At 45.0% G+C, this 25841-nt stretch overlaps 2 protein-coding genes across 2 annotated transcripts; both read right to left on the reverse strand.

The window, feature by feature from the left end:
* Positions 1-1675: 1675 nt before the first annotated feature.
* LOC123258180 lies at positions 1676-6468 on the reverse strand. The gene is made up of 2 exons (XM_044718056.1): positions 4536-6468; positions 1676-1983 (listed from the first exon to the last, which is right to left on the reverse strand). The coding sequence occupies exons 1-2, from the start codon at positions 6466-6468 to the stop codon at positions 1676-1678; spliced, it is 2241 nt and encodes a 746-aa protein (XP_044573991.1).
* A 99-nt stretch (positions 6469-6567) lies between these two features.
* On the reverse strand, positions 6568-8339 carry LOC123258181. Its single transcript, XM_044718057.1, has 4 exons — positions 8118-8339; positions 7307-8063; positions 6954-7247; positions 6568-6764 (listed from the first exon to the last, which is right to left on the reverse strand). The coding sequence occupies exons 1-4, from the start codon at positions 8337-8339 to the stop codon at positions 6568-6570; spliced, it is 1470 nt and encodes a 489-aa protein (XP_044573992.1).
* Positions 8340-25841: the final 17502 nt, after the last annotated feature.

Below are 25841 nucleotides of genomic sequence, written 5' to 3' on the forward strand. Positions count from 1 at the left end.
TATTTGATACTCTTCACCGAACTAAATGACTCGACATTCATATGAGCGTTGAATGTTTTGTTCAGTAGAGGTGAATATGGTACCGCCCACCGATTGTCAATGTCGATTTTAATAGTTGTAATGAACGATTGTCCACCATTTTCGATACTTCTATTTGTATTGGACGGATATATTGGATATCCGTTATATATATCTAATATATCAAATTCTTTCTAATATATAAATTCTCATGTCACGGTGTTAGTGGTTCTACTCCTCCGAAATGGCTCGAGCGATTTTCGTGAAATTTTGTGTTAGGGCTGAGGATCGGACAACATTTATTTTTCATCCCCCTAAATGTTAAGGGTGGTCAACCCCTAATTTTTTTTTATTTTATTTTTTCGACATTTTTGTTTTTTTATTTTTTTATGATACAGCATATAAAAATATTATAAATAAATCCGAAATAGCTTTTCTAGGTGGCAATCGAATATAATAATTTAGTACCATAAATTCTTATTCAGAGCTAATCATTTCAATCCTTTAATGATGATTTGTTTCAATTTGAACTACGAGTATCAATCGATCAGTTATCCCCGCCAGGTGATTTATTCTCAGTTTTGGTTTGGTAATTTATCATGAATAGACTCACGCCTGAACAACGCTTGCAAATAGTGAATCTTCCGCAGCTGCAGCTGGTCCGCCAGCCTTGAAGTGACAGCCTTGAGCTGGCGAATTGCCACCAAAATGCAGTAGACTATGATGTCTGTGTCTAACTTCGCCTAAACGATCGTCAGGCGACAAGCTTAAAAATCTTGGGCGGGTTCACAAATGCAGAGTTACCTGGATGAAAGGGTCGTCGGCAAATCAATGCTCTCCAAAGTCCGCATCTTTGTTCAAGAAAACTGACGATGGACTCCAACGTTGGAATGGAATCCAAGGAATCCGAGTCAGCTTGCATTTCCTTCCACTTAGACTGCGTAGCATCATCAACCTTCTGCAACATCACTTGGATTATGATGCAGCCAGTAATCTGCTTCGCTGTGCCCATGCTTGACAGGGCTCGCATATGCGAATTAAGTTTATCCGAAAGCTCGCGAAGCCTCGTCGCCGATGCGGACTCTAAGGCCCTCAGATGCATTATCTCATTAATATGAGCTTAAAAAATATGCCTGCGATTATCAAACCTTCTGTTTTGCAGCTCCAATGCAACCTCATAATTTTTGTCTGTGAGCTCCAACGATCGAACAGTCTCCAAGGCAGAATCACGAAGGCAGGACCGTAACCGTTGAAGCTTCTCGACCCGACTAATGAATGGGTTTGTGTCCACCATGATCGAGAATAGTGACAGAAATTCAAGCCACTCCGCATAACCTCCACTAAATGTGGGCAGAGGCAGTCGCAGCAAAGCCTGGAAAGATCTGCCGAACGACGCCGTTGACAAGCGTTGAACTCGCCGGCAACAAACTGGAGCGCCGCTTAATATCCTGGTCCAGGATGAATCGTACCTCCCTCGCCGCATCGTTGAAGTTGGTGCGCAAATCGCTCCTGAGTTCTGAAACATCCAGTCTCCAAGGCAGAATCACGAAGGCAGGACCGTAACCGTTGAAGCTTCTCGACCCGACTAATGAATGGGTTTGTGTCCACCATGATCGAGAATAGTGACAGAAATTCAAGCCACTCCGCATAACCTCCACTAAATGTGGGCAGAGGCAGTCGCAGCAAAGCCTGGAAAGATCTGCCGAACGACGCCGTTGACAAGCGTTGAACTCGCCGGCAACAAACTGGAGCGCCGCTTAATATCCTGGTCCAGGATGAATCGTACCTCCCTCGCCGCATCGTTGAAGTTGATGCGCAAATCGCTCCTGAGTTCTGAAACATCCAGCTCGCACAGCTCCTTGTGTGCGCTCATGAAATCCACGACGATGCTTTCCAATTCGCCAAGCCGCACATTTATTATCGCCTCCGGAAATTTCCCCACTTCTTTTAAGGAGAACAGCAATTCTTGAAGGTCCTCAAAAAGGACAACTGCACTTTGGCTCAGGAATTCTTTCCTTCCAGGAGAGGCACAATCAAAAAACGGATTCATTTTCGCAACAAAAATATTATTTTAGTTTGATTATTTATTGTCAGCTCACGGCCCACTGTGCAACTTCTATATAACAGGGTAATATGCACTGTGCAAATAGCGTATGTATGTATGTCAACAGATGCTAATATTTCGCGCACAAATTACAAACCGAATAATGTTTTCTTAATTTGTTTTTTTTGTTTATGTTTAAATATGTTCAGTTACCGAGCGTTTTCGGGAGCTATATTCAACGTTTTAAATATTGGCTTTAGTAAAAACAAGCACAGTTCAATTTAGAGATATTCATACAATTTATTTGAAATGTGTTGGGTTTATAAAAATGATATATGAATAGATGTGACCGCGAGGGGGTGAAGACCGAATTAGAATACAAACGCGTGAGCGCGGCTCAACGCTTGATGCTGTGGAGCGATCGAGAAAGCCCGGGACAGAGCGAGACAAACGCCTAGTGCATGACGGCAGATGCAGGTGGCCGATCGAATGCACGAGAGCGGGCGACGCGAACATAAGTATAAAAGAAAGTGACGTCACGTACTTAATAAATTATTGCCGGCCAAACATCTTTCCGACGGCGGCTTGACACGACAATATATTTTAAGCCGCGCAGCACAAATCCTAAGCACAATCACGTTCCAAATATTGTCTTTCATAAAAACAGTCACAGTTCGATTTATAGATATTGATACAATTTATTTAATGGTTTTGGCGTTTTTTCAAATGATATATGTACATATGTTATTGAGTAGGGTTGACGGCCGATGTGATTACATTGATGTGATGTTTTAGTGTCCTTCTGATGGGATGTTGATTTTTTTTCATCCTTTTCGGTTAAAATACAATGCCATGTTAGATATAAGATCGGAATACAAATGAAATCTTATAAAGTTTTTTAATTTAATAAACAGTCGTGATTATAATTGGCGCTCAACGTGGGGCACGCGGTAATTAAAATTTCGATAAAAAAAAATATTCGCGACCTGAAACATAAAGGTTTCTATGTAAAGAAACTTATATATCACGAACCGGTAATAAATACAATAGCCAAAGTGGAATTTTAAAATAAGAAAATACGACAACAACCAACCCGAAGAAAAATAAAATTAATAAGTCAAGAAAAAAGTGAATCAAAAGGAGAACAAAAACAGAAAAAAAATACAAACTGAATAAAATTTCTTTTAACCACCAAAAAGTGAATATTTTTACTTCAAACATACAAAGACGAGTAAAAATAACAAGTCAAGGAACAAAATCGAAAAAGGTGAAAAATTAAATAAAAATAAAAAAGAAAAACAAAAATTGAACAAAAAATTTTAAACCAGCAAAAAGTAAAAATTTTTACTTCAAACATACTAGAAGAGTCAAAATAATAAGTCAAAACTCGAAAAAAACTCTAAAAAAGTGAAAAACTTAAATAAAATAAAATAAAAAAACCAAAAACACAAATCAAATAAAAAAAATTTAAACCAAAAAAAATGGAAATCTGTATTTCAAACAAAGCAAGGAAACTAAAGTGAAGCCTCACAGGAACCAAAACAATTTCTGTAAAGCTTTACTAAACAAGCTGAAACAATGATGGTCATCTTCATTACACGGCCTACATAATTCAATATATCGTAAAATTTGATACATTTCTTCTCTTAGGTGTCCCGTGGAAACTGTGGGTGATAGAACCTATGTTTGTTCTGGACTTTGGTTCAGGGGAGCTTAAAAATTATGGAGCAGGTGAAATTATGCGTGGAGATTTTTTGCTGTTGACGTGTGTTATATAAGAAATTTTATTCAGTTTGTATTTGTTGAGCTATTAATAGTTTTTAATAGCAGCCGAATAACTACACGCGTTTTAAATTATATTTTCAATATATTTATTTTGGGTTAAATTTAACCCTAATATATGCGGCTCCAAATCACAACAAACGCTAAACCAAGAGCTTGCGCAGAAGCTCAACCAAAGCTCCCCAAAGCGCATACGCTACAAATAACAATAAAGCGCATGCGAAACTGGGAGAGAAAACAGGAACGAAAACATGCTGATAACAACAGCTTCATCTAAGCATATTATAATTATTTTATTATATAATTAGCATATTATAATTATTTTATTATATAATTAGCATATTATAATTATTTTATTATATAATTATTTTATTATATATGTCGTCTCTCGTGTGGGAGATGCCTTAAACAAATGTACGGCGGCGATGGGGCAACCCGCTTCCAAAACACAAGCCAATCTGTATGCGTACAACTTATGTTTTATTCTATGGGGATACATGTTAGGGTAAGAAAGAATTATAAATTACAAAGCTTACCGCAGTTTAACCTCCCACACTTTATCACAACAACGACAAATTCACCACACGCGCCATTATTTTCTATCCTAGTGTGCCCAACCTCTTCACGAGTGCACAATAACAAAATTCTACTTAAATACTAACTATCGATAATCGATCCGCGATATCCCCACCTCCGTGAAGAACTTCTTCACTCAAATCCAAAGCCGCCAACTTTGAAGCGGGGCGCATTATCCAGCGGGTCCGATCTCCATCCATGATCCTAACGCGGGCTCGTCTGACCTCACCATCCGTTCCAGCAAAGGTCTCCTCCACGACGCCTTTTCGCCAGTCTCGACGCGGAATGGCTGGATCGCAAACGAAGACGATGTCTCCTCGTTGAATCGGCTTCTCTCTGCGGCACCACTTCTCTCTCCGTGTCAGCGTAGGTAGGTACTCCAAGACCCACCTCCTCCAGAATCGATCTCTCAACATCCTTGCCACGCGCCACTGCTTCCGCGTAGCTCCTTCCTTGACGAGGCCTCCATCCAGGCCGGGGGTATCCGGTGGGCAAGCTGCTCCCTTGAGGAGATCATTGGGTGTAAGAGGGGCTTCCTGGTCCGCACTCACTGGCAAGTGGGTAAGTGGACGAGAATTAACGACGTTCTCCGCCTCTATTAGGAAACTCTCCAGGACGTGCTCCTTCGGCGCCACTTCCTTCACTGTGTGGCGTAGCACCCTCTTCACGCACTGTACCATTCGCTCCCAAACTCCACCCTCTGACGGGTTCGCTGGGCAGTTGAAGATCCATTCAATTCCTTTGCTTGACAGCTCCGACTGGATCCTCTCGGGTTCGAAGATCTCCGCAAATCTCTTGGCCTCTCTGTCTGCTCCAACGAAGTTCCTGCCATTGTCGCTGCGCAGTCTATGTACAGGCCCTCGACGGCAGATGAAATTCCTGATTGCAAGTATGCAGGAATCAGTCGACAGGTCATGTGCCAGTTCCAGATGAATCGCCCTGGTCGTCAGGCACGTAAACAAGGCCACCCACCGTTTCTCCTGGTGCCTAGCAACGGTCACTAGCAGCGGCCCAAAGTAGTCGAGGCCTGTGCTCTTAAACGGCCAGCCATAGGCGTCCAAACGATCATCTGGCAGGGGTCCCATAATCGGCGGCATCGGCCGTGCTCTGTGCAGCTTACACTCGCTGCATCCCGAGATCACATTACGAAGCACTCTCCGTAGTCTCGTAATCCAGAACCTGGTGCGGATCTCCGCCATCGTAGCATCCACGTTTTGATGCTTCATCCTCACATGGGCGTCGCGCACAATCATCTCCGTGAGACCATGCCGGTGGGAGAGGATCACTGGCCTCCTGGCGCTGTAAGGTATACATAGCGCCGCATCGATCCTGCCATACGCTCGCAGGATTCCATTGCCATCTAGGTATGGCGCCAGTCCACATATGTCGGTTCCTTTAGCGACGTCCAAGTCCTTCTCTGCGGCCTGCACCTCATCGGGGAACGCCTCACGTTGTGCTCTACGGAATAACAAGTCCTCAGCTGCTTCACACTCAGCTACATTGAGGCCGTAGTTCTCCAGCTCATCTCGTTGTCCACGGCATCGACGTATGAACCTTAGGACCCAAGCCGTAGTCCTCAGCAATCGCCTGTAGCTTGAGAATCTCTCCAGCGATATGAATGGGTCACTCGCGCCAACAAGCACGAACTCACCCGGCATCTCCTCTTCGTCTTCTGCATCCGCTTCGTCGGTGGGTGTAGTTCCTGGCCAGCTGCCCGCTGGTCTCCTCAGGAATGCCGGTCCTCTTAACCAGCGTGACTTCTCGCTTAGGTTCACGCTGCGTTGCGCTCGAGTTGCATCATGTGCCACGTTGTCGGCGGATGGTAGCCATCTCCATTGGGCCACCTTCGTCGACTCCAGAATCTCGGCTACTCTGTTCCCTACGAACTGCTTGTAGCGCCTGTGTGTGCTGCCAATCCAACGCAGCACTGTCTTCGAATCCGTCCATAGCACAGTCTCTGCAATGGCCACGCTATGGTCCTGTCTGACTGTCTCCATCAACCTCGTTCCTAGAACTGCTGCCTGCAGCTCCAACCGTGGAATCGTCATCGTTCGCATCGGTGCACACTTCGTCTTTGCGCACACGAACCTCACTTGCACGTCGCCGTCCTCGTACGTGATCCTCCAGTAGACCACTGATGCGAATGCCTACTGACTCGCATCCACAAATACGTGCATCTCGATAGTCTTCACCAGTCCGGATCCAAAGTAGTGACGTGGGCTCCGAAATCGTTCCACTTTCTCCATCTCTTTACGCCATTCCATAAAGGCGTTGTACATCTCAGCCGGTAGTGGTTCATCCCATGAGATCTTCCTTCTCCAGACCTCTCGCAACAACAACTTCGCTGTTATCATTAGACAACACAGGAATCCCAAGGGGTCGAACGTTCACATGACCATACTCAAGAATTCCCTTTTTGTGGCAATCTTCCCATCGGACACGACGGGGGCGACTTTGTGGTACTTCACTCGAAACCTGAAGTCGTCCGTGGCTGGCTGCCACCGCATTCCCAAAATCTTTTGCTCGGCCTAACCCCATCCAATACTCTGGGCGTGATCACTGGGTCCAAGCATCCTCTCCACTGTAGGCGAGCTGGACGAAAACTTGCAAAGCTCAAAACCGCCTTCTGCATGTATCTTCTTCACTCTGCTAGATACTTCGATAGCTTCGCTCTCTGTGGCAAAGCTGTCCACATAGTCATCCACGTAGTGGTAGTCGACGATGGCTTTGACTGCTCTGGGATCCGAATCCAGGAATCGATTGGCATTCACTGTCTTCACATGATGCGCCTCGGTGAGCATGCTGCTCCAAAGGTCATCACGCACATCTCGTAGACGTCGGGGTCCCGTTGGTCATTCCCATCTCTCCACAGAAATCGTTGCGCACATCTATCCTCGGGTCGGATCAGCACCTGGTGAAACATCTCCTTAATGTCGCTGCAGACTCCGACGGCACCTTCCCTAAAATGGAAGAGGATAGATGCCAAGGCCTTATAGTGTTGCGGCCCCTTGCTCAGCGCAGAATTCAGCGATACTCCTCCAACTCGTGCCGCTGCGTCGAATACTAATCGGATCTTCCCTGGCTTGTTGGGATTCTCCACTCCAAAATGCGGCAAGTACCATATTCTATCGCTTTCCGAATCGAACTCCTGCCGTTCCAGACGCCGAGCGTATCCCTTGTCGACATAATCATTGACAATCCGTGAATACTCTTGGGCGAACTGCCCATCTCGCTTTATTTTCTTCTCGATGTTGACCAATCTATTGTACGCCATATCATAACTACGTGGCAGCACAACGTTATCCGTCTTCCACAATAATCCCGTCTGGTATCGGCGGCCAACTCGCACCGTAGTATCCTCCAAGATCTTCTGAGCCCTCACGTCGTCGCTGGCTGCGGCCGCTGGCGCCGCCTTCACACCGAAGTTCTCGATCTCGAAGTAGTCCTCGACGATCCGTTCCACGTTATCATCCAACGACGTGGCTAGCAGACAAGACCTCGGTGATAGCGTGTCTCGTCGTCCTTCTACAGGCCCAAAAACAACCCATCCTAATTCGGTTCCGGCCGCGTACGGTCCCTCGCTGGCAAACCGTCTCGTTTTCAACGGCAGTCCTAGATGCCCATGGTCCAAACCAATAAGCAGCTTCGGCACTGCATTTACTTAGGGCTTCATAGGTAATTGAGCGTCCTTGTTCACGCTCCTAACATCCCTTCTGTGCAGGCTCTGCATCGGCAGACTCAAGTTCGAAATGGCATAGACGTTCCTCAGCACATGTCGGGAGGACTTGCCTGCTCCACTGATCTCCAGACGTACCACGTTAGTAGGCTCTCTTGTGGCCCTGCCTCCGAACCACTGAACGTTCAGCTGACGACGTACTCCTTGTACGCCTAGCTCTGCAACCAGCTCGTTGTCGACCATCGTCACCGAAGAACCTTCATCCAGAAGAGCGTACGTGTCACTTGAACGCCTTCCCTCGGTCCGGCTGCCTGCCGGTTGTAGCCTCTCCAATTGCCGCCTCGCTGTGGCGGTCTCCTGAAGCCTTCGTTGTTTTCCTCATGAAGAAGACGGTGATGCTTCCTCCTGCATCCATTCACGGGGCACTCTTCTGACGCAGCGCAGGATCCAGTCATATGCCCGGTTTGCAAGCACATGAAGCATAGGCGATGTCTTCTTGCGAGTCTCCACCTCTCTGTAGGTGTGGCTCCAATAAATCGTTGGCAGTCCCGAACTGCATGTTGTCCAAGGCCTTCACAAATTGCACAATTCCTGCGGCAGCTCTCCTGTTGCTCGTCCTGCTCTCGGTCGACGCTGGCATGAAGCAATCGACGCCTTGGCTCCCTTCCATCAATGTCCGCAACCACGCAGACCACGTTGGCTAGTTCCATCAACCACGAACTGAAGTCCACAATCGTCGGATAGGGCTGAATAGTTGCAGCGTGCCTTGCCCAGTCCACTCGTTTGCTTATTGGGAGCTTGGCCACAAGTTCTTCCATCAGCATAGGGTTACCCAGGTGCTGCTCCGCCTTCGCTGACTGTAGGAAAGCCTTGAGGTTGCTGACATGGGTGGCGAATGCGACGAGCTTTCCCAGGTTGTGCTCCGTAATTGCAGGCACATCTCGAATGCTGTTGAGCTGGCTGCGTATTAGTTGCTCCGGTCGGCCGTATCTAAAACGCAGCTGCTCCACCGCTGCATTCGCATTTCTGGGGTGAATCAACAACGACTTCACCGTCTCACGCGCGTCGTCCTTTAGAGCCTTCAGTAGCCTTTGGTTGTTCTCCAAGTCCGTACAACCATACGCTTGCGTCGTCTCCGTAAACGCGCAGTAGAAAAAGGGCCAGTCCTCTGGCTTCCCTCCGAACGTAGGCAGTTCAGAAAGCTTTCGTGGCACCCAGCGTGCAGTTCCTCCAATGCTCGTCGCCCAAGCACCGTCTCCAGGAGAAGGCGCACGTACCGATGTTCCGCCGGCCACTTCATTCTGTAGCCCGAAACCATGCGCTGGAACAGTAGTGCCGGTAGCGTAAAATGGCGATGCGTGATTAATCCTCGTGGTACAGTTCTGCGAGCACGGTACCGTTTGAGATCCGCTCCAGGATGGCGGTCTCTCTGACGCCGCATGATACACACTTGTTGCGTTGGGTACGGTCAGGCCGATTGCAAATGGCGGCTGACCTACCCCAACCTCACTCGACATAACGGGGTCAGTGCGTTCCATATTAGCGCTGCGAGCGCGTTCCAACTCCTTCTCCAACTCGGCGATCCTATCCATGAGGTCGGCCACCTTCGTGGTTTCCTGGTGGCTCCAGATGCTGCCAGCTGCGCTGATGACGCCGGGGCTTCACTGCCTCGGCCGCCGGCTTGCGACGGTTGCGGGGCCAAAACGCTGCCATCTGCTTGCGGTGCGATATTCTGTCCCTCGTTCAGTCGGGGACTCCTTCTGGGCGAATGGTGCATCATGTCGTCCAGGCAATATCGATCCTCTCACCAGGGTGTTGTTCCAAAACAATGTCGCCAGTCGCCTGACTGCGAATAAAAGCTTCTGTCGTCTCTCGTGTGGGAGATGCCTTAAACAAATGTACGGCGGCGATGGGGCAACCCGCTTCCAAAACACAAGCCAATGTGTATGCGTACAACTTATGTTTTATTCTATAGGGATACATGTTAGGGTAAGAAAGAATTATAAATTACAAAGCTTACCGCAGTTTAACCTCCCACACTTTATAACAACAACGACAAATTCACCACACGCGCCATTATTTTCTATCCTAGTGTGCCCAACCTCTTCACGAGTGCACAATAACAAAATTCTACTTAAATACTAACTATCGATAATCGATCCGCGACAATATAATTATAATATGCTTAGCTGAAACTGTTGTTATAAGCATGTTTTCGTCCCTGTTTTCTCTCCCAGTTTCGCATGCGCTTTATTGTTATTTTATAAAATTTTTATTCTTTGGTGGCTGCTTGGCCCAACATCCTCCCCCCATTGATGGGTCCTCCCCCCTTCAATAACAATGTTGGAAGGGGCAGCAGTCACATTATTGCAGAGGTTATTCCGTGGGTTGTCCTCCCTACCACAGAGCGCCGACACATCCCGTGATAGTCCACCGCGGCCAGAAAACACCCAGCCAAATCGAGTGTTCTGAGCAATGGGGAGCCCGTGACCTAACTGGATTTGGCCAGCCGACAACAGATCAAAGAATAAGCCGGCTCCAATCAGCAGGTCCACTCGCTGCGTTTTGTGGAAGTTGGGGTCAGCTAGATCCATATTGCCAGGAATCTTCCAGCCCGAAGCATCTATGTGCTGGCTGGGCTAATAGTCCGTTATATGTGAAGCTACAACAGCCTCAATTTCAACTGAATATGTGCTAAGGCGGGACTTCAAGCAAACATTAACGGATCTGTTTCAAATCCAGCGCCGCCGAAACCGGCCACCGTTGTGGAGCATTTGGAGCGGCCAAGCTGAAGTTCATTTGCCAGCCGCGACGAGATGAGATGCACTTGTGGAACGGAATCCAATAAAACTCGGCAAGGCAGGAAGTTTCCAGATCGACCTCGAACGAGTACATTTGCTATTGGCAGGAGCACTAGCTCAGCATTGCGATCCTGGGTCACAACAGTGTTAATTGAGCGGGATGGATTCGCACCAGCAACTGCACCGATGGGACGTGAGACTCGTGCGGGTGAAACCTGCCCGCGAGGGTGCAACAGAATATGATGAAGGTGATTGCACGTCGAGCAGCGGGAAGCTGACCATCCGCTAGATAAACAAAACAGCGAGTCAGACGCCGCACTTCGTCGTACCGTTCCTCAATTGGCAAAGCACTAAACTTTCGAAGCTCGTGCGCCGAAACACCACACAGGGCGCATAGAGCAGGACTGGCGTTAATAACCATGATCGGCACGAGGATCGGTTATTGCCATAGACTCCCAAGATGGAAGGCTGTTATCAGTGCTTCCTGCCAGAGAGTCTTCCCATTTGGCCTTTGTAGCAGGGTCCAGCTATTGGAAGATGATCTGGATGAGGAGGCACCCTTGAATTTCGGCCGACGTCCCGGAACTCATGAGGGCCCGCATGTATCGATTGAATCGGTAGGATAACTCCTGAAGAGTAGCAATGGATCCCGGCATTGGCTCAACCACCCTTAGCTGCAGGATCTCGTTGATGTGAGCCTGGAAGATTAACCGACGGTTGCTGAAACGGTTGCGCAAAAGGTCAAGGGCAACATTATAGTTAGCGTCGGTAATCTCTAGCGCCCTCACAGTCTCCAGGGCTGAGTCCTGCAGGCAGGAAATGAGCCACCTGAGCTCTTCCATCCTGCAGCGTTATGAAGAGATCGCGCAAACGCTTCTCCATAGTCTCGAAGGTCAGTATAGTTGAATCGTCGGTCTGCATCGCAGCCTTGACCTTCCGATGCAGTACCTCCATTTCTTGGCATGTTACCTCTGCGCATCTCCGCAGCATCCTTTCACGCAGCTTGAGGCAGTAGATGCATTAGCTTCAGCTCCCGTTTCCATTGTGCAATTAAATGAGTATGCTACTTTTTGACAACAAAAAACAACAACGGTGTTTTAGTGGCACTTTTAATGCTGATCACGATAATTAAACGGGATGCGATCACGTCGGGGTCACCAAATGTTGAGCTATTAATAGTTTTTAATAGCAGTTTTTAATAGTTTTTAATAACTACACGCGTTTCAAATTATACTTTCAATATATTTATTTTGGGTTCAATTTTCTTTGTGCATGGAGGGCCAGACGAATCGTTGTTTTAAAAGTTTTATAGTTGCCTTAACTCCATCGTGTGCAATGTTGTGTAGCTTCTCAATGATTTTGTTTCTAAGCGGCTGTGGTATGAAAGGCCGTACGCTAAAAGTAGACATATCGCAAATTAGTGAGTGATGTATATGAGGAATATTTACTGCTTTTAACTGAAGCGAGCTGGTGTTGGAATTGAGTAGTTCTGGAATGGAATGGAGTGAATGGAATGGAGTCTGGAGTGGAATTTGAAGTTCTGGGCGGCGTAATTGCGCATCGCTTATTTTATTAAAATTAATGCAATCGTCTCCGATGGCTTCGATGCAGGAAAGCGTATCTGCGGTTGTATTTTCGTCTCCTGCTACGTGTGATATAGATGTGGTGAATTGTCCTATGAAATCCCATTGGCAAAGTTGGGGATGCTTTTTCGGGTTTTTGATCGAAGGCGTATACTAAAGGTTTGTGGTCTGTACGGATGTGAAAAACTCTGCCTTCCAGCATGTGGCGGAAATGTTTTATTCCGAGGTAAATTGTTAGGAGTTCCCGTTCGTATGTGCCGTATGTGCCGTTCGTATTTTCGTTGTGTTTCTGAGAGCTTAAGCTGAAGAATCCCATTGGTTGGTATTCCGAGTTGATGACTTGATGTAGAACAGCTCCCACTGCTATGTTGCTCGCGTCTGTGCGAAAGGTTTGCAAACAAAGTCCAAATCTCTGAATGCTGTATGCATATAGCGTTGAAATGTTTGAGCTGCGTTACACAGTCCTGTGTGTGAGTTCAAACAGACCAAATGGAGTTGTTATGGCCGTTTTAGGGATGTCTTTAGGTTCTATTGGGATTTGATTGTATGCGCGGTTGAGATCGATCTTGGAGAAAATAGTTTTTCCATAGATCACGTGTGTGCAATCTTGTATGTGTGGTAGCGGATACCGGTCCGGTATGGTTTGCGCATTGAGGGCGCGGTAGTCACCGCATGCTCTCCATTCACCAGTAGGTTTTCGTACCATGTGTAAAGGTGAAGCATATGGGCTCTTAGAAGGTCTGCATACTCCCATGTCCATTAAATATTGGAACTCGTTCTTTGCTGCTCGGAATTTCTCTGGGGTCAGTCTTCGTACGCGCGAAGAGTGGTGCTCCTTTGATGTCGATGACGTGGGTGACGCTCGTCGTTGACGATGGACGATGTGTGATTGTGTTGAATTGTGTTATGTCTTTGAATTCCTCCAACAGTTGAGCGAATGCGTTGGATGTGTTGAATGTTTTAATAATTGATGAATTTTGATGGGTGTGGATACCACAGCATATCAAGCGTGTTTTGGCATCAACTTACTTAGCCTCCTTGATGTTGACAAGGAGGTTGTAGTGGTGTAGAAAATCGGATCCAATGATTGGAGTATTGGTATGTTCCAAGTGTAAGGACGACTTAGTCCTAGGTCCAGTGTGAAGCGGATGGTACCGTATGTTTTTATTTCTGTGCCGTTCGCTGCAAAGAGTGTATGGCGATTGGCGTTTTGTATATTCTTGTGAATAGTACTGGATGGAATGATCAAAACGTCGGCTCCTGTATCGACTTTTAATGTTCATTTTATTCACTATATATTTGCTTAAAACTAATGAAAATTAACAAAAGCGTTGCTAGCTGCGGATGAGGCTGTCGATGTTGTGAGGCGCAGAAAAAGGTTGTGTTTCTAGAGAGGGCCTCCACTCTAGACTCTTATAAGATATCGAGTTCGATTGTGTTATGGTAAGCACTTAGGGTTGCCACAGTACCCCCCTCCTAGAGTTCCTGTTAGGAAAGATATTTTGCTGGGAATCTGACTCGTCGTCCTGATCTTGATAACTGCTCGGTTGGCTGGGCAGTTGGCGCTGTCGTTTTCTCTTGAGTCGAGACGGATTCGTTTTGGAAGATGTATGCCGGTTTAAGTCTGTCGATAGACACCTTGTTGTCTTTTGTATGTCCTTTGAGTGTAAAGTACTTGTCGTGCTTTGCTAGCACTTCGAACGGACCCTCGTAGTTTGCTTCTAGAGGGGTTTTGACTCGATCCACTCTGACGAAGTCGTGGGTACAATGGTTTAAATCCGGGTGCACAAATTCCTGCGGTGTATGATGGTGCACTAGCTTAGTAGTTGGTAGCTGAGATATGGTTTCTTGAAGAGCCTCGGCGAACTCAGACTCGGTATGTTTTTGTGTGTTTGGTGTAAAAAGTCCGCCAGGGACACGTAGAGCGGTGCCGTAAACCATTTCAGCTGGGCTCAACCCGATGTCGCTTTTAACTGTTGTACGTAGGCCTAGGAGGATTAAGTGCAGGGAACTGCTCCAGTTAATAGGATCGGCGCATTTTAAGGCCTCTTTTAATGTTCTGTGCCAGCGTTCGATCATCCCGTTGGCTTGTGGGTGGTACGCCGTCGTTCGCAGGTGCTTAAAACCGCAAATTCTGGCGAGCTAAATCTGTTGTGATGTGGAGAGGGATTCCGTACAGAGCGAACCAGCCCGAAATCAAAGCGTTGGCCACCGATTGTGCTGTGATGTCGACTAAAGGGATTGCTGCGGGCCATCTTGAGAAGCGATCGATACACGTGAGGCAGTATCGGTATCCGTTCGATGATGGCAGTGGTCCAACGATGTCGATATTGATGTGTTAGAAACGGGCGTCGCTGGCGGCATACTCTCCCAGTGGCGATTTTGTGTGTCGTTGGATTTTAGCTTTTTGACACGGGATGCAAGAGCGTACGATTTTGGCCACATCCTTCGCCATGTGGGGCCAAACATAGTGTTTGCCGAACAATTTATTCGTCGCCTTAACTCCCGGATGGCTCAGCGAATGGCTCTGGGCTCGGATGGCTCTGGGCTTGAACCACGGTTTGGCGTAGACATCTGGGCACGAACGGGCGTATCTGGTTATTGGCGACGTGGCAGTACAATTGTTTGTTTGAGCCTGAAAGAGATAATTTGGTTAGTGAGATGGTATTTTCTGGATCAGAATTGAGTAGCGATTGTAGTTCGTCGTCGTTTTCCTGTTCCAGTGCCATCTCGTCGAAGTCGATGTGTTTGATGGCTTCGATGCGTGAGAGAAGATCAGCCACGTTGTTTTCCTCTCCTGTGATGTGCCGGATATCGGTACTGAATTGGCTGATGCAATCCAGTTGGCGCGCGCGTCGCGGTGATGCTTTCTCGCTGTTTTGATTGAAAGCGTACATCAGCGGCTTGTGGTCGGTGAAAATTATAAAGTTTCTGCCCTCCAATGCGAACTTGAAGTGCAAAATGGCCTGATAGATGGCAGTCAGTTCTCTATCGTAGGTGCTGTACTTCTTCTGCGTCGGTGTGAATTTCTTGGAGAAGAAACCCAGTGGTTGAGTCTGCTCGTTGACAATCTGATGTAACACCGCACCCATGGCGTCATCGGAGGCATCGGTGGTTAGTGTTAATTGCGAGTTAGGTGCCATGTAGTTCAGCAACGTTGCGTTTGCAAGATCGGCACTTCTCAAAGTTCACGGTGAGATGTGCCTTGCGAAGGCGGTCAAGGGTCGTACGGAGGTGTGTCTCGTGCTGCTCCTCGGATTCTGAAGCGATCAGAATGTCGTCGATGTATGCGAAAACAAAGTTTTCGAGATCCTGTATTACGTTGTTTATGTGACGCTGAAAAGTTTGCGCTGCGTTGCGTAAGCCGAATGTCATGAACAAGAATTCGAATAGCCCAAAAGGCGTGATAATTGCTGTTTTGGGAATATCTTGCGGTTCGACAGGGATCTGGTGATATGCTTTTTGCAGGTCGATTTTTGAAAATATCTTTTTACCGTTTAGGATGCTTGTTACATCCAGTATGTACGGAATAGGGTATCGATCCGGCACTGTTACGTTGTTTAGTGCTCGGTAGTCGCCGCATGGTCGCCACTCTCCGCTTGCTTTCTTTACCAGGTGAAATGGACTGGACCAGTGGCTTTTTGAGGGGCGACATATTCCTTTTTCGATGAGGTAGGAGAACTCTGTTTGTGCGGCTTTGAGTTTGTCGGGCGCTAGTCGTCGGGCGCGGGCGTGAGTAGGCGGGCCGTTGGTCGAGATGAAGTGCGTTACTTCGGACTCTGCTGGCAGCCGGTTCGAGTTGATCGTTGCGAGATCGCGGTATTCGTGAAGCAACCTAGCGTATTGGTTGCTCGTGTCGTAGGATAAAATCGCGTTGATTTTACGTTGAGGCGCGTGACATGTTGATTCGTGCAGCGTAGCTCGATCGATGAGTTTGCGTCGTTTCATATCGACGAGTAAGTCGAAATGTTGAAGGAAATCAGCTCCAATGATAGCGCAGTTGACGTCAGCTAATACGAAGGTCCAAACGAAGTTTCGTCCCAATCCCAGCGACACTGTTATGCGTTTTTCTCCATAGGTTTGTATCTTCGTACCATTGGCGGCGAAAAGAAGCTTTGGAGTGAGCATAGTTTTTGCGATTCTGCAGGGTGGCATCACTGAAATGTCGGCGCCGGTGTCGATGAGAAATTGAGTTTTGGAGTAATTGTCGTTGATGGCGAGGCGGGCAATTGTGTTGTGGTCTTCTTCGGATTTGTCCGCCGAATCCGAAGACTGTTTTAGTTTTTTGGTTCGGAGGAAAACGTGCACAGTTGGCGACATTTCTTGGCGGCGTTGCCAAATTTGCTGTGGTACCAATACAAGCCTGAAGTCGGGACGCTGTTGCGATCCGTTAATGTGGATGAATTGTTCTTGCGGTAACGGTTTTTGAAAAGCGCGTTGATTTGTTGCTCGATGCGGTCTAGACGTTCGTCGAAAACGGTGCTGCTGGGTGGCGCCGATTTGGCGTCAACGGTGCGTATATGATGAAAATCGCCGACTTCCATGACTTTGTCTGCCAACTTAGCTAAATCTGCTAGGCAGGCGTCCGATGCTTGCAAGATCGCTTGCACTTGTGTTGGTAGGCGCTGCAGCCACAGTGCTTTTAAGAAAGTTTCGTCTACTTTGTTTGCGGCGAGTGCGTTTAACTCGTTGAGCAGTTGTGTGGGGCGCTTGTCACCAAGGTCAGTCTCCGAAATCAACTTCTGGATTTTCTTCTGCTCGCTTTCGCAGAAGCGTTCCAAAATGCACGACTTTAAGTTTTCGTACTTGCCTGTGCCTGGTTGGTTGACGATGGCGTCGGCGATTCGGGCCAGTACCGGTGCTTCGATTGACGCCAGGATCGTGTTGAATTTCGTGTCGTCTGTAGTTATTCCTGCCAGAACGAATTGGGCTTCGATTTGCGACAGCCATAATTCTGGGTGCTCGGTCCAAAAGGGCGGAATTTTAACCGCCACGCGGTTAATAACTACGTCGGAACCGCGAGTAACGGTATCGTGAAAGACGTCGGCGTCCTCTTGTTTGGTGTCGTTGTTTGCCACTGTAAGCACCGGTACTCGCGTCTATATAGTGATCACGTCGGGGTCACCAATTTAATGTTCATTTTATTCACTATATATTTGCTTAAAACTAATGAAAATTAACAAAAGCGTTGCTAGCTGCGGATGAGGCTGTCGATGCTGTGAGGCGCATAAAAAGGTTGTGTTTCTAGAGAGGGCCTCCAGCGATATCGATACTCTTATAAGATATCGAGTTCGATTGTGTTAGGGTAAGCACTTAGGGTTGCCACAGACTAAAAATTTTCTACCAGATTGGTCGTCTGGTACGAGAAGTCGGTTGACATCGATTTGAAATGCTTGATGATAAGAAGAGGCGAATTTACTTAATCCGTCAAGGCTGCCTCCTGATCCTCTGACGGTTGCCATTAGTTTTTTTGGTCGTCCTCGTTGAACACTGTAAAGGAGCATGGTTGGCTGCAACGCTGTGCATCTTTGCCGTACTTGTTGTGGTACCAACACAGTTGGTGGGACGATCTATTGTTAGAAGGTGCATTGTTGCGGTAATAATTTTGGGGTTGCTGATTATTTCTGCCACGCGTTTGATTGTGATTTAGTAACTGTCCCAGTTTGTTGTTAATCTGCTGCAGAGCCTTGTCGTTATCGTCGAGTCTTTTGGTCAGCGTTATGACGCGTTCTGCTTGATGAGACTGCTGTTGTTTGTTTTTTGAAAAAGCATATACGTGGTCAGCCGCATCGTCGTTTAAGGAATCCATGACTGCATCGGCTGCTTTTGCCAGTTGTGAGAGTTTGGTCTGCGGTGAGCTTCCTAACATGCCGACAATTACCGCGCGCACGGGAGGAGGCAAACGTTTGATCCAGTAGCGTCGTACTACTGATTCGTCGCAGGTTGCCTTGGTTTGCTGCAGTTGGCAGAGTAAGTGGCTTGGGCGGCTGTCGCCGAGCTGATTTCCAGTTGCGAGTCTGTCCAAAGGTACCATTTCCGAGTCCGTAAACTTTGAAAGGATCGCTTCTTTTAAGATGGAATAAGGGGCTGTTTCGGGTGGATTGTTCACAAGATCGTGTACTTGTTCCAGGTATTTGGGGTCTGCGTAGGCAATGACTGCAGCGAACTTTTCCTGTTCTTTTGTGCACCAAGTCCTTGTAGTGCGAACCAACTTTTTAACTTCGTGAAGAACATTTCTATGTTTGTGATTGATTGTAAATTTGGGAACGGCATTTTTCCACATACGGATTGGATCATGGCTGTGCTAGTGAATTGCGCAGCGTCTTGCGCGTCAGCGAAGTCTTCGTTTTCGGCCATGTTGTGAAATACTTGTGTGTATGTACTCAAGACTTTGATGTGATTTGGAAATTGTTCTAGTTGTCGAGGGTCACCAATTATGGAGACTTATATGCTCCAAATAAATATTTGGTTAATAACTATTAATTTGGTTAATAACTATAATAACTAAAGTTGGTTAATAACTATTAATATTTATTAAAGATAGGGTGGATACAAAGATTTGGTTTAATGTCTAGGTTGTGAAAATTTAGACTTCTTGAAGAGTGAAGCTTATTGTAGCCAGTAGTCTTTCAGTATCCCCAAAGGGTTTTTTGATACTATGGCGAAAAAGAATTTATTCGTTGCTATTCGTGGCTGCTTGGCCCAACAGTATTTTTTTTCTGTTTTTGTAATATTATAGTTTCATGTTATTTATGTTTTCCTTTGGTGTGGTTGTTGTCTTATTTTTTTATTTTAAAATTCCACATTGGGGGTTGAGGCTATTGTAGCTATTACCGGTACGTGATATATAAGTTTTTTGTACATAGAAACCTTTATGTTTCAGGTCTATGATTTTTTTGAGGCACTCGCGAATCTTTTTTAATCGATATTTTAATTAGCGCGTGCCCCACGTTGGGCTCCAATTATAATCGCGACTAGTTATATGTTATATTAGTTTTTATTAACCTAAATAAATAACAAATATAATTAATAATAAAAATTCATTAATTTTCAACGCCTTCGATTAAATAAGAAATATTATTCAGTTTGTATTTTTTTTCTGTTTTTGTTCTCTTATTGTTTCACTTTATTTTACTTATTATTTATATTTTTCTTCGGTGTGGTTGTTGTCTTATTTTTTAATTTTAAAATTCCACTTAAAATTCCACTTTTCCTTGTTGCTTCGGGATCTTTCCCGAAGTATGTTACAAACGGAATTCTGAAAAGAATTTACCGAATGGGATTGTTGTGATCAGCATGGAAAATTTGGGTACCAATTCGGATGCTTAAAAAAGGGAGCCACAGTGGCGTGATTCTAGCGGATGTTTAGTCTAATGTTGTTTTTGTCGTTGCCGGCTCAATACGGCAAATTTTTTTATTTCATTTCTCAAACTTGGTCCTCCGTTAGGGTGCTAAATGCGAGTGTGGGAATGTTTACATGATAAGAGCTCAAAAGAGCTTGGTGGCAAGTTCCCAAATAATTATTTATAATCTAATATATAAAATTCTTATATAACGGTGTTAGTAGCTCTACTCCTCCGAAATGGCTCGACCGATTTTCGTGAAATTTTGTGGGCATATTCGTTAGGGCTGAGGATCGGACAACATCTATTTTTCATACACTTATTTGATCTCCCGCCTTCGCCGGTCAATAATTTATCAACTACGAGTATCAATCTATAAGTTATTCCCGCTCCAGTTGTCATTCCGGTCCCCTATCTTACTCACTACACATTTTTTAGCCATTTTGTATTGTGTACAATCGTAGCAGTGACTGTTATACGTATTAAAAGCACGTGACTTCGAGATATAAAAGCACGAAGATCAGGCGAACAAATCGAAGAAGACAATGCAAATGCGCGTGTGAGCATGGTGCAATTGCGTCAATCAGAATCGCAAGAGGCACAAGATGAACGTAATCAAGAAAGACAACTGCAACAAAGAGAAGCAGGCAGATTCATAGTTAATCGACTTAGAGGAATTGACCAACAACACCAACAAGTTTGTCGAGCGAATGATCGAATGGTATCTTCGCAAAAACTCTGCTGTATTCTCATGTTCCACAATATTTTACATGGGCTCAATCAAAAAAATGGATGCCACGCAAGAGAGGGGCACCAGTTGATGCGTGCCCCACTTTATTCAAATCCAATACTTTTAATCCATCAATCACACTTTCAAATACAGTCAATCCACTGCCGACTGAGTGTTTTCGACGTCCCTGGCGATGATCCACTGTTGGGGCGGCTGGTGGTCTTCTGCGACCAGGACCAGATCGCCCTTCCTGACGTCTTCCTACTCCCGATGCCACTTCGACCGCACCTGTAGGCCCAAGACGTACTCCTCATAAAATCATAGAAGACCAAAAATTTATGTAGAAAATCTGAGATTATTCGACTCTCCAAAAGACATTTACCTAGAAGATTTTATATATCGAGTGAATACTTTCGCTCATTAAATGGGAACTTTGATCTTTTGTATCAGTACGCGAATTTGTTGTTTGAAGACCCAGCTTTAACCTTCTTTTGGCGAATTGGCGATTACTCTGTTCTCTAGCCATCGCCGATGCGCTATCTGAACCCATTTCAGACTCAGAGTTGCTCCCAAAAATCGGGAAACTTCCAGACGGACAACCGTGCCAATCCGAGACCGGATGCCCGTGTGTAGACTCGGACGAGGAGAAGTATAAATCCAATGAAAGATCTTTTGAAGAAAGCTTTTGACGAAGTCAAATCTAAGTTTTGTGCTGCGCCTTTTCTAATTCATCCTGATTACGACAAGCCATTTATAATCCAATGTGATGCGTCAATGTGCGGAGTTGGGAGTACTAGCACAATGCGATAAATTAGGCAACGGACGTCCAAGCGCATACATGTCTTAAAAATTGAATGGGGCTCAACGTAACTATACGGTTACCGAATTAGAGAGTCTGGCCGTTGTGTTTGCCATCAAGAAGTTTCGCACGTATGTAGAAGGGCATAATTTTACAGTTGTTACCTATCATTCAGCCCTGCGATGTGTAACGTCCTGGTTCTGATCGAGAGCACGCACTGTCTATTGCCGGCCTAGCTCAGGGCCAGAGGGAGGGTTCTTGTGCTTCCCCAAATCAGGGTTACCAAATAAAAGAAGTCTTCGACAGTGCTAAATAAAGGGGGTGGCCAAAGTTGTGGGGGAATAGGGAATGAGAATACCAGCTTGGAGACTCAGGTGTAAAAGATCTCCTCTTTACCCGCCCTTCCTTGTTGCACCATTATCATTGGGCAACCCATGTTGCATTAGCTTGTCTCTGGAAACCCCACTGAAATATTTAGACGCGATTCATTATATCTTCATTACTTCAATGTATTAAACATGGGCATTTCAGCGTTTTGTTCATTATTCCTAATATAATAACATTCTAATCCTAACTCAATATTATTAGTTCAAAGCAAAAACCTTACAGCGATAATTTAAGAATTTACGTTTACTACGTTTTGAATTTACAAAATTAAGAAATATAATCTACTTTATGATACTTAAATGAACTGACTTTACTCCATCCTGAATATTCATATACATATATCTTGTTTATATTTCACTCTAAGACATATTCTTCAAATTGTTGCGGCTATGCCGTACTTACAGCTCGTCCCTCGAGGTCAGCAGACCTGTCGACTTCCGATGCAGCTATATATATATATTCTAAATCAAAGTCTTACTACATAATAAGGTATATATATATGTAAATATTAAGGGATGTGGTACATGATTAAATTACGAAGGCAAAATTTTGGAAAACTTAAAAGTAATAGAAATTAACAATAATGATTCAAAATGCTATGCCATTTTACATTTTCTACAGTGGCGGAGCTAGTTTGGCAAACAAAACTGTGTGCTTTACAAGTTAGCGATTTTCGTTATAGATTCTTATCTTGGGGGAATAACGGATCTATGGCCGCAGCATGGTAGAGAGCAGACTCCAATCCTCGAGAGTGTTAACGTTTAGGCGGGAGAAAAGGGGGGGTTGATTCCAAGCCTTATGGAAACCTCGTGTTCCTTATGTAATATCAGGGACGTGCAGGGGGGTGAGTTTTATATAACCTCCGTTACATTTTCTCCATATCGATCCTCTGCGTTATTTTCTTCTATCGGCTTCTTATTTTCTTTCTTCGCTAATATACGTTTATATAAGCTCGGCCAAATACCAGGCCACCATGGCTCTGTGAAATACACGGTTGTAAGAACCGACACAAGAATTGCAATTTTCTTTCTCACCTGATTTGGCCGAGCCAATTTGAAGAATTTAAACTGCAACTCTCAATTGCACTTGAAACTGGTTTGGACTGATTTTGGTCTAAGAGGCAATAATTCACTTGTGATTTAAATATATTTATTGGGGAGCACGTGTAATGACGTAATACCACGTGATTAGCGTAAAGTCTAGTAAAAATCGTTGGTCTTAATAAACCATCCGCGAAAGTCCAAGTGTGGTTCGAAAGTGAAGCGGGGCTTATCTTTGAAACCTAACCCAAGCCTACTTGAATATGCATCTTCCAGGGAGCTTTAACGGGTTCAATTAATTGCATGGGAATGAAAGGGATGACCAGCATGCATTTTTGGAGACCACTGGAATCTGGACAATGGGACGGACTGCAATTTTTTTGTCTTAAAACCTGCTCGTAAAAGTCCCCCTCACACCCACAGGTTAGAACGAAAAATCTATTTTTCGGCTCAAAGCTGAAAAAAGGGTGAACTTTACCAAATATCCTTAGCGTGAAAGGTTCCTAATTCTTTCCCAGACAAGTCTTCTAGTAAATACAGTGATTGTCCGCACTTTCTCTTTACACGGACTTTTACTCCAACCGGTGCTAGCTTGGCATTGAAATTATATGCTGCATTGCTAAGCTTAAAGTTTCGTTTCGTCACTATCTGTCCAATTTCAAATGTGCTGTGATGGCTTCGCAAATCATACGTACGTTTGTTGGTCTGATAAGCTTTCTGCATATATTTTTGAATGTCGCCTCGAATATTACAAAACTGGTCTATCCGATTAAGGGTAGTGGATCCCTCATTCATTAATCCCAATTTCTCTAACAGCTGGTAGTCTCTACCATGAGTAGTCATGTTTTGTCCAAAAACTGCTAAATATGGGGGCATTCCAATGGACTGATGTAGATTATTACGCAAGGCGCTATTAATGCTACTCAAGTACTTATCCCATTCCCTCTGATCGGACTGAATGTAAGATCTTAACGCCGCGTTAATAGATCTATTAACTCGTTTTGCCGCGTTGGTCTGAGGTGCGCATGCTGCTGTGCATACGTGTTGGACTCCGTAGCGATTCAAGAATGCTGAGAAATCGTTTCCCTTAAATTGTCTACCATTGTCAGTAACAACAACCTGTGGAACTCCAAAACAATCAAAAATATCCTCTTTAAGGATTTTAACAACTATCTCAGATGTAAATTTCTTTACAGCCTTTAAGAAGGTAAATTTTGTGAAGTGATCTAAAATTATGAGTATTCCTATATGTCCTTTTTTTGTTCTAGGAAAAGGACCAATAAAATCAAGATATAGTCTCTGAAAAGGTCTCTCGCTATTAGTTTGGTGTCCCATTGGAATTTTCATTTTCTGTGTGGGGTGTTTGCACGTTTGACATACCTCACATTGGCGAATGTAGTCGCGAACATTTATAAGCATTCCTGGCCATGAGAAAGTTCTGCGAATTCTCTCTAAGCACTTTGCCATGCCACAATGCGAAGAGGATGGTTGATCATGAGCGGCTTTAATAACTTGTGTCCTCAATTCTCTTGGGACTACTAATTTCCAGCTCTGATCGTCTTTATCCAGATCGCCTCTTGAAAAGTTACAACGATGATACAGCAAGTTGTCTACTACCTGATAATCGGGCATGTTAGTTGCAACTATTTTGTCGATAAGTTCTTTATATTCCGAAGACTGGAACGCATCGGAAGAAAGATCTATCTCGGGCCATACTTTGTCTATATTGGCAACGTTAACTTCTCCTTCGAAAGATCGAGAGATGGCATCGGCTACAACATTTTCACTTCCCTTTCGGTGCTCTATGGTCAACTGGTATCCGTGCAGTTTCATAGCCCATCTTTCTAGTCTACCTCTCAAGTCGTTCTTTTTCATTAACCAACTTAAACTAGCATGATCGGTGATTACTTTGAAGGGGTGTCCTTCGATGTACATTCTGAATCTATCAATGGCTAAAACTACCGCTAAACACTCTAATTCGGTTACCGAATAATTTCGTTGAGCCTTGTTAAGCTTTTTGGACATGTAACTGATTGGTCGTTCGTATCCGTTTTCATCACATTGTGCCAATAAGCCTCCTACTCCATAGATGGATGCATCGCACTGAATAATGAAAGGTTTATCGTAATTGGGACTAATTAATACTGGGGATGAGCATAATTTGTCTTTAATGGCTTGGAAAGAGTTTTGTGCTTCTTCATTCCATGTTAAAGTTTTTCCTTTCAATAATTCTGTGAGTGGAAAAACAATTGTCGAAGAAGAATGCCCAAGAATCGTCGTAATTGTTTCTGCGTTGAAGGGACTGGATAGTCTGATATTGCACGGACTTTGTCGTTGTTCGGTTGAAGAGTGCCCTCTCCTACTACATATCCTAAATATTCCACTCTAGATAAGCCGAATTGGCTTTTAACTATATTGATGGTCAACCCTGCCTTGCGTAAATGGGAAGCAACTGCGGTTAAGTGAGTCAGGTGTTCATCAAAAGTAGAAGACAACACCAATAAGTCGTCTAGGTACACCATCACGTGAGACTTTAATTGATATGGTATAACCTGATCCATTAATCTGCACATCGTTTGAGGTGCATTGCACAACCCAAAAGGCATGCGCTTAAACTGATATAGCGGTCGATTTGGGGCAACAAAAGCGGTTTTTGGTCGAGATTTTTCTTCTAAGGCAATTTGCCAAAACGCATCTTTTAAATCGATCTTTGACACACATCGAACTGCGGGCAGTCTACTCAATAGACCTTCTAAGTGTGGCATAGGATACGTATCCTTTGCGGTAACACTATTCAATTTTCTTGAATCCAGACAAAACCTTATCTTTCCTGGTTTTACTAATAGGACAATCGGTGAAGACCATTCCGATGGAGGTGCTTCTTCTATAATGTCTAATTCTAACATTCTGTCAATTTCACTACACAAGAGTTTCTCTTTGGCTGGCGATATAGGATAATATCGCTGCTTGATAGGACGCGTATCCTTTGTATCGATAACGTGTTCTACCAGCTTTGTTAAACCTAATCCGTCACATTCAGATGTAGGAAATAGCTTAATGAC

The sequence above is a fragment of the Drosophila ananassae genome, assembly GCF_017639315.1.
Source record: "Drosophila ananassae strain 14024-0371.13 chromosome Y unlocalized genomic scaffold, ASM1763931v2 tig00000097, whole genome shotgun sequence".
NCBI classification, from domain to species: domain Eukaryota; kingdom Metazoa; phylum Arthropoda; class Insecta; order Diptera; family Drosophilidae; genus Drosophila; species Drosophila ananassae.

Excerpts from the sequence above, each read along its gene's own strand:
- LOC123258180 (XM_044718056.1), bottom strand. The coding sequence starts at position 6,468 with ATGACGATTCCACGGTTGGAGCTGCAGGCAGCAGTTCTAGGAACGAGG. Across the intron at positions 1,984-4,535 it reads TGAAGAAGTTCTTCACGGAG|AATTGCTGTTCTCCTTAAAA; the intron begins GTGGGGATATCG and ends AGGACCTTCAAG.
- LOC123258181 (XM_044718057.1), bottom strand. The coding sequence starts at position 8,339 with ATGGTCGACAACGAGCTGGTTGCAGAGCTAGGCGTACAAGGAGTACGT. Across the intron at positions 8,064-8,117 it reads ACAGAAGGGATGTTAGGAGC|CTGCTTATTGGTTTGGACCA; the intron begins GTGAACAAGGAC and ends GCAGTGCCGAAG. Across the intron at positions 7,248-7,306 it reads GATCCGACCCGAGGATAGAT|ATGTGCGTGATGACCTTTGG; the intron begins GTGCGCAACGAT and ends GACGTCTACGAG.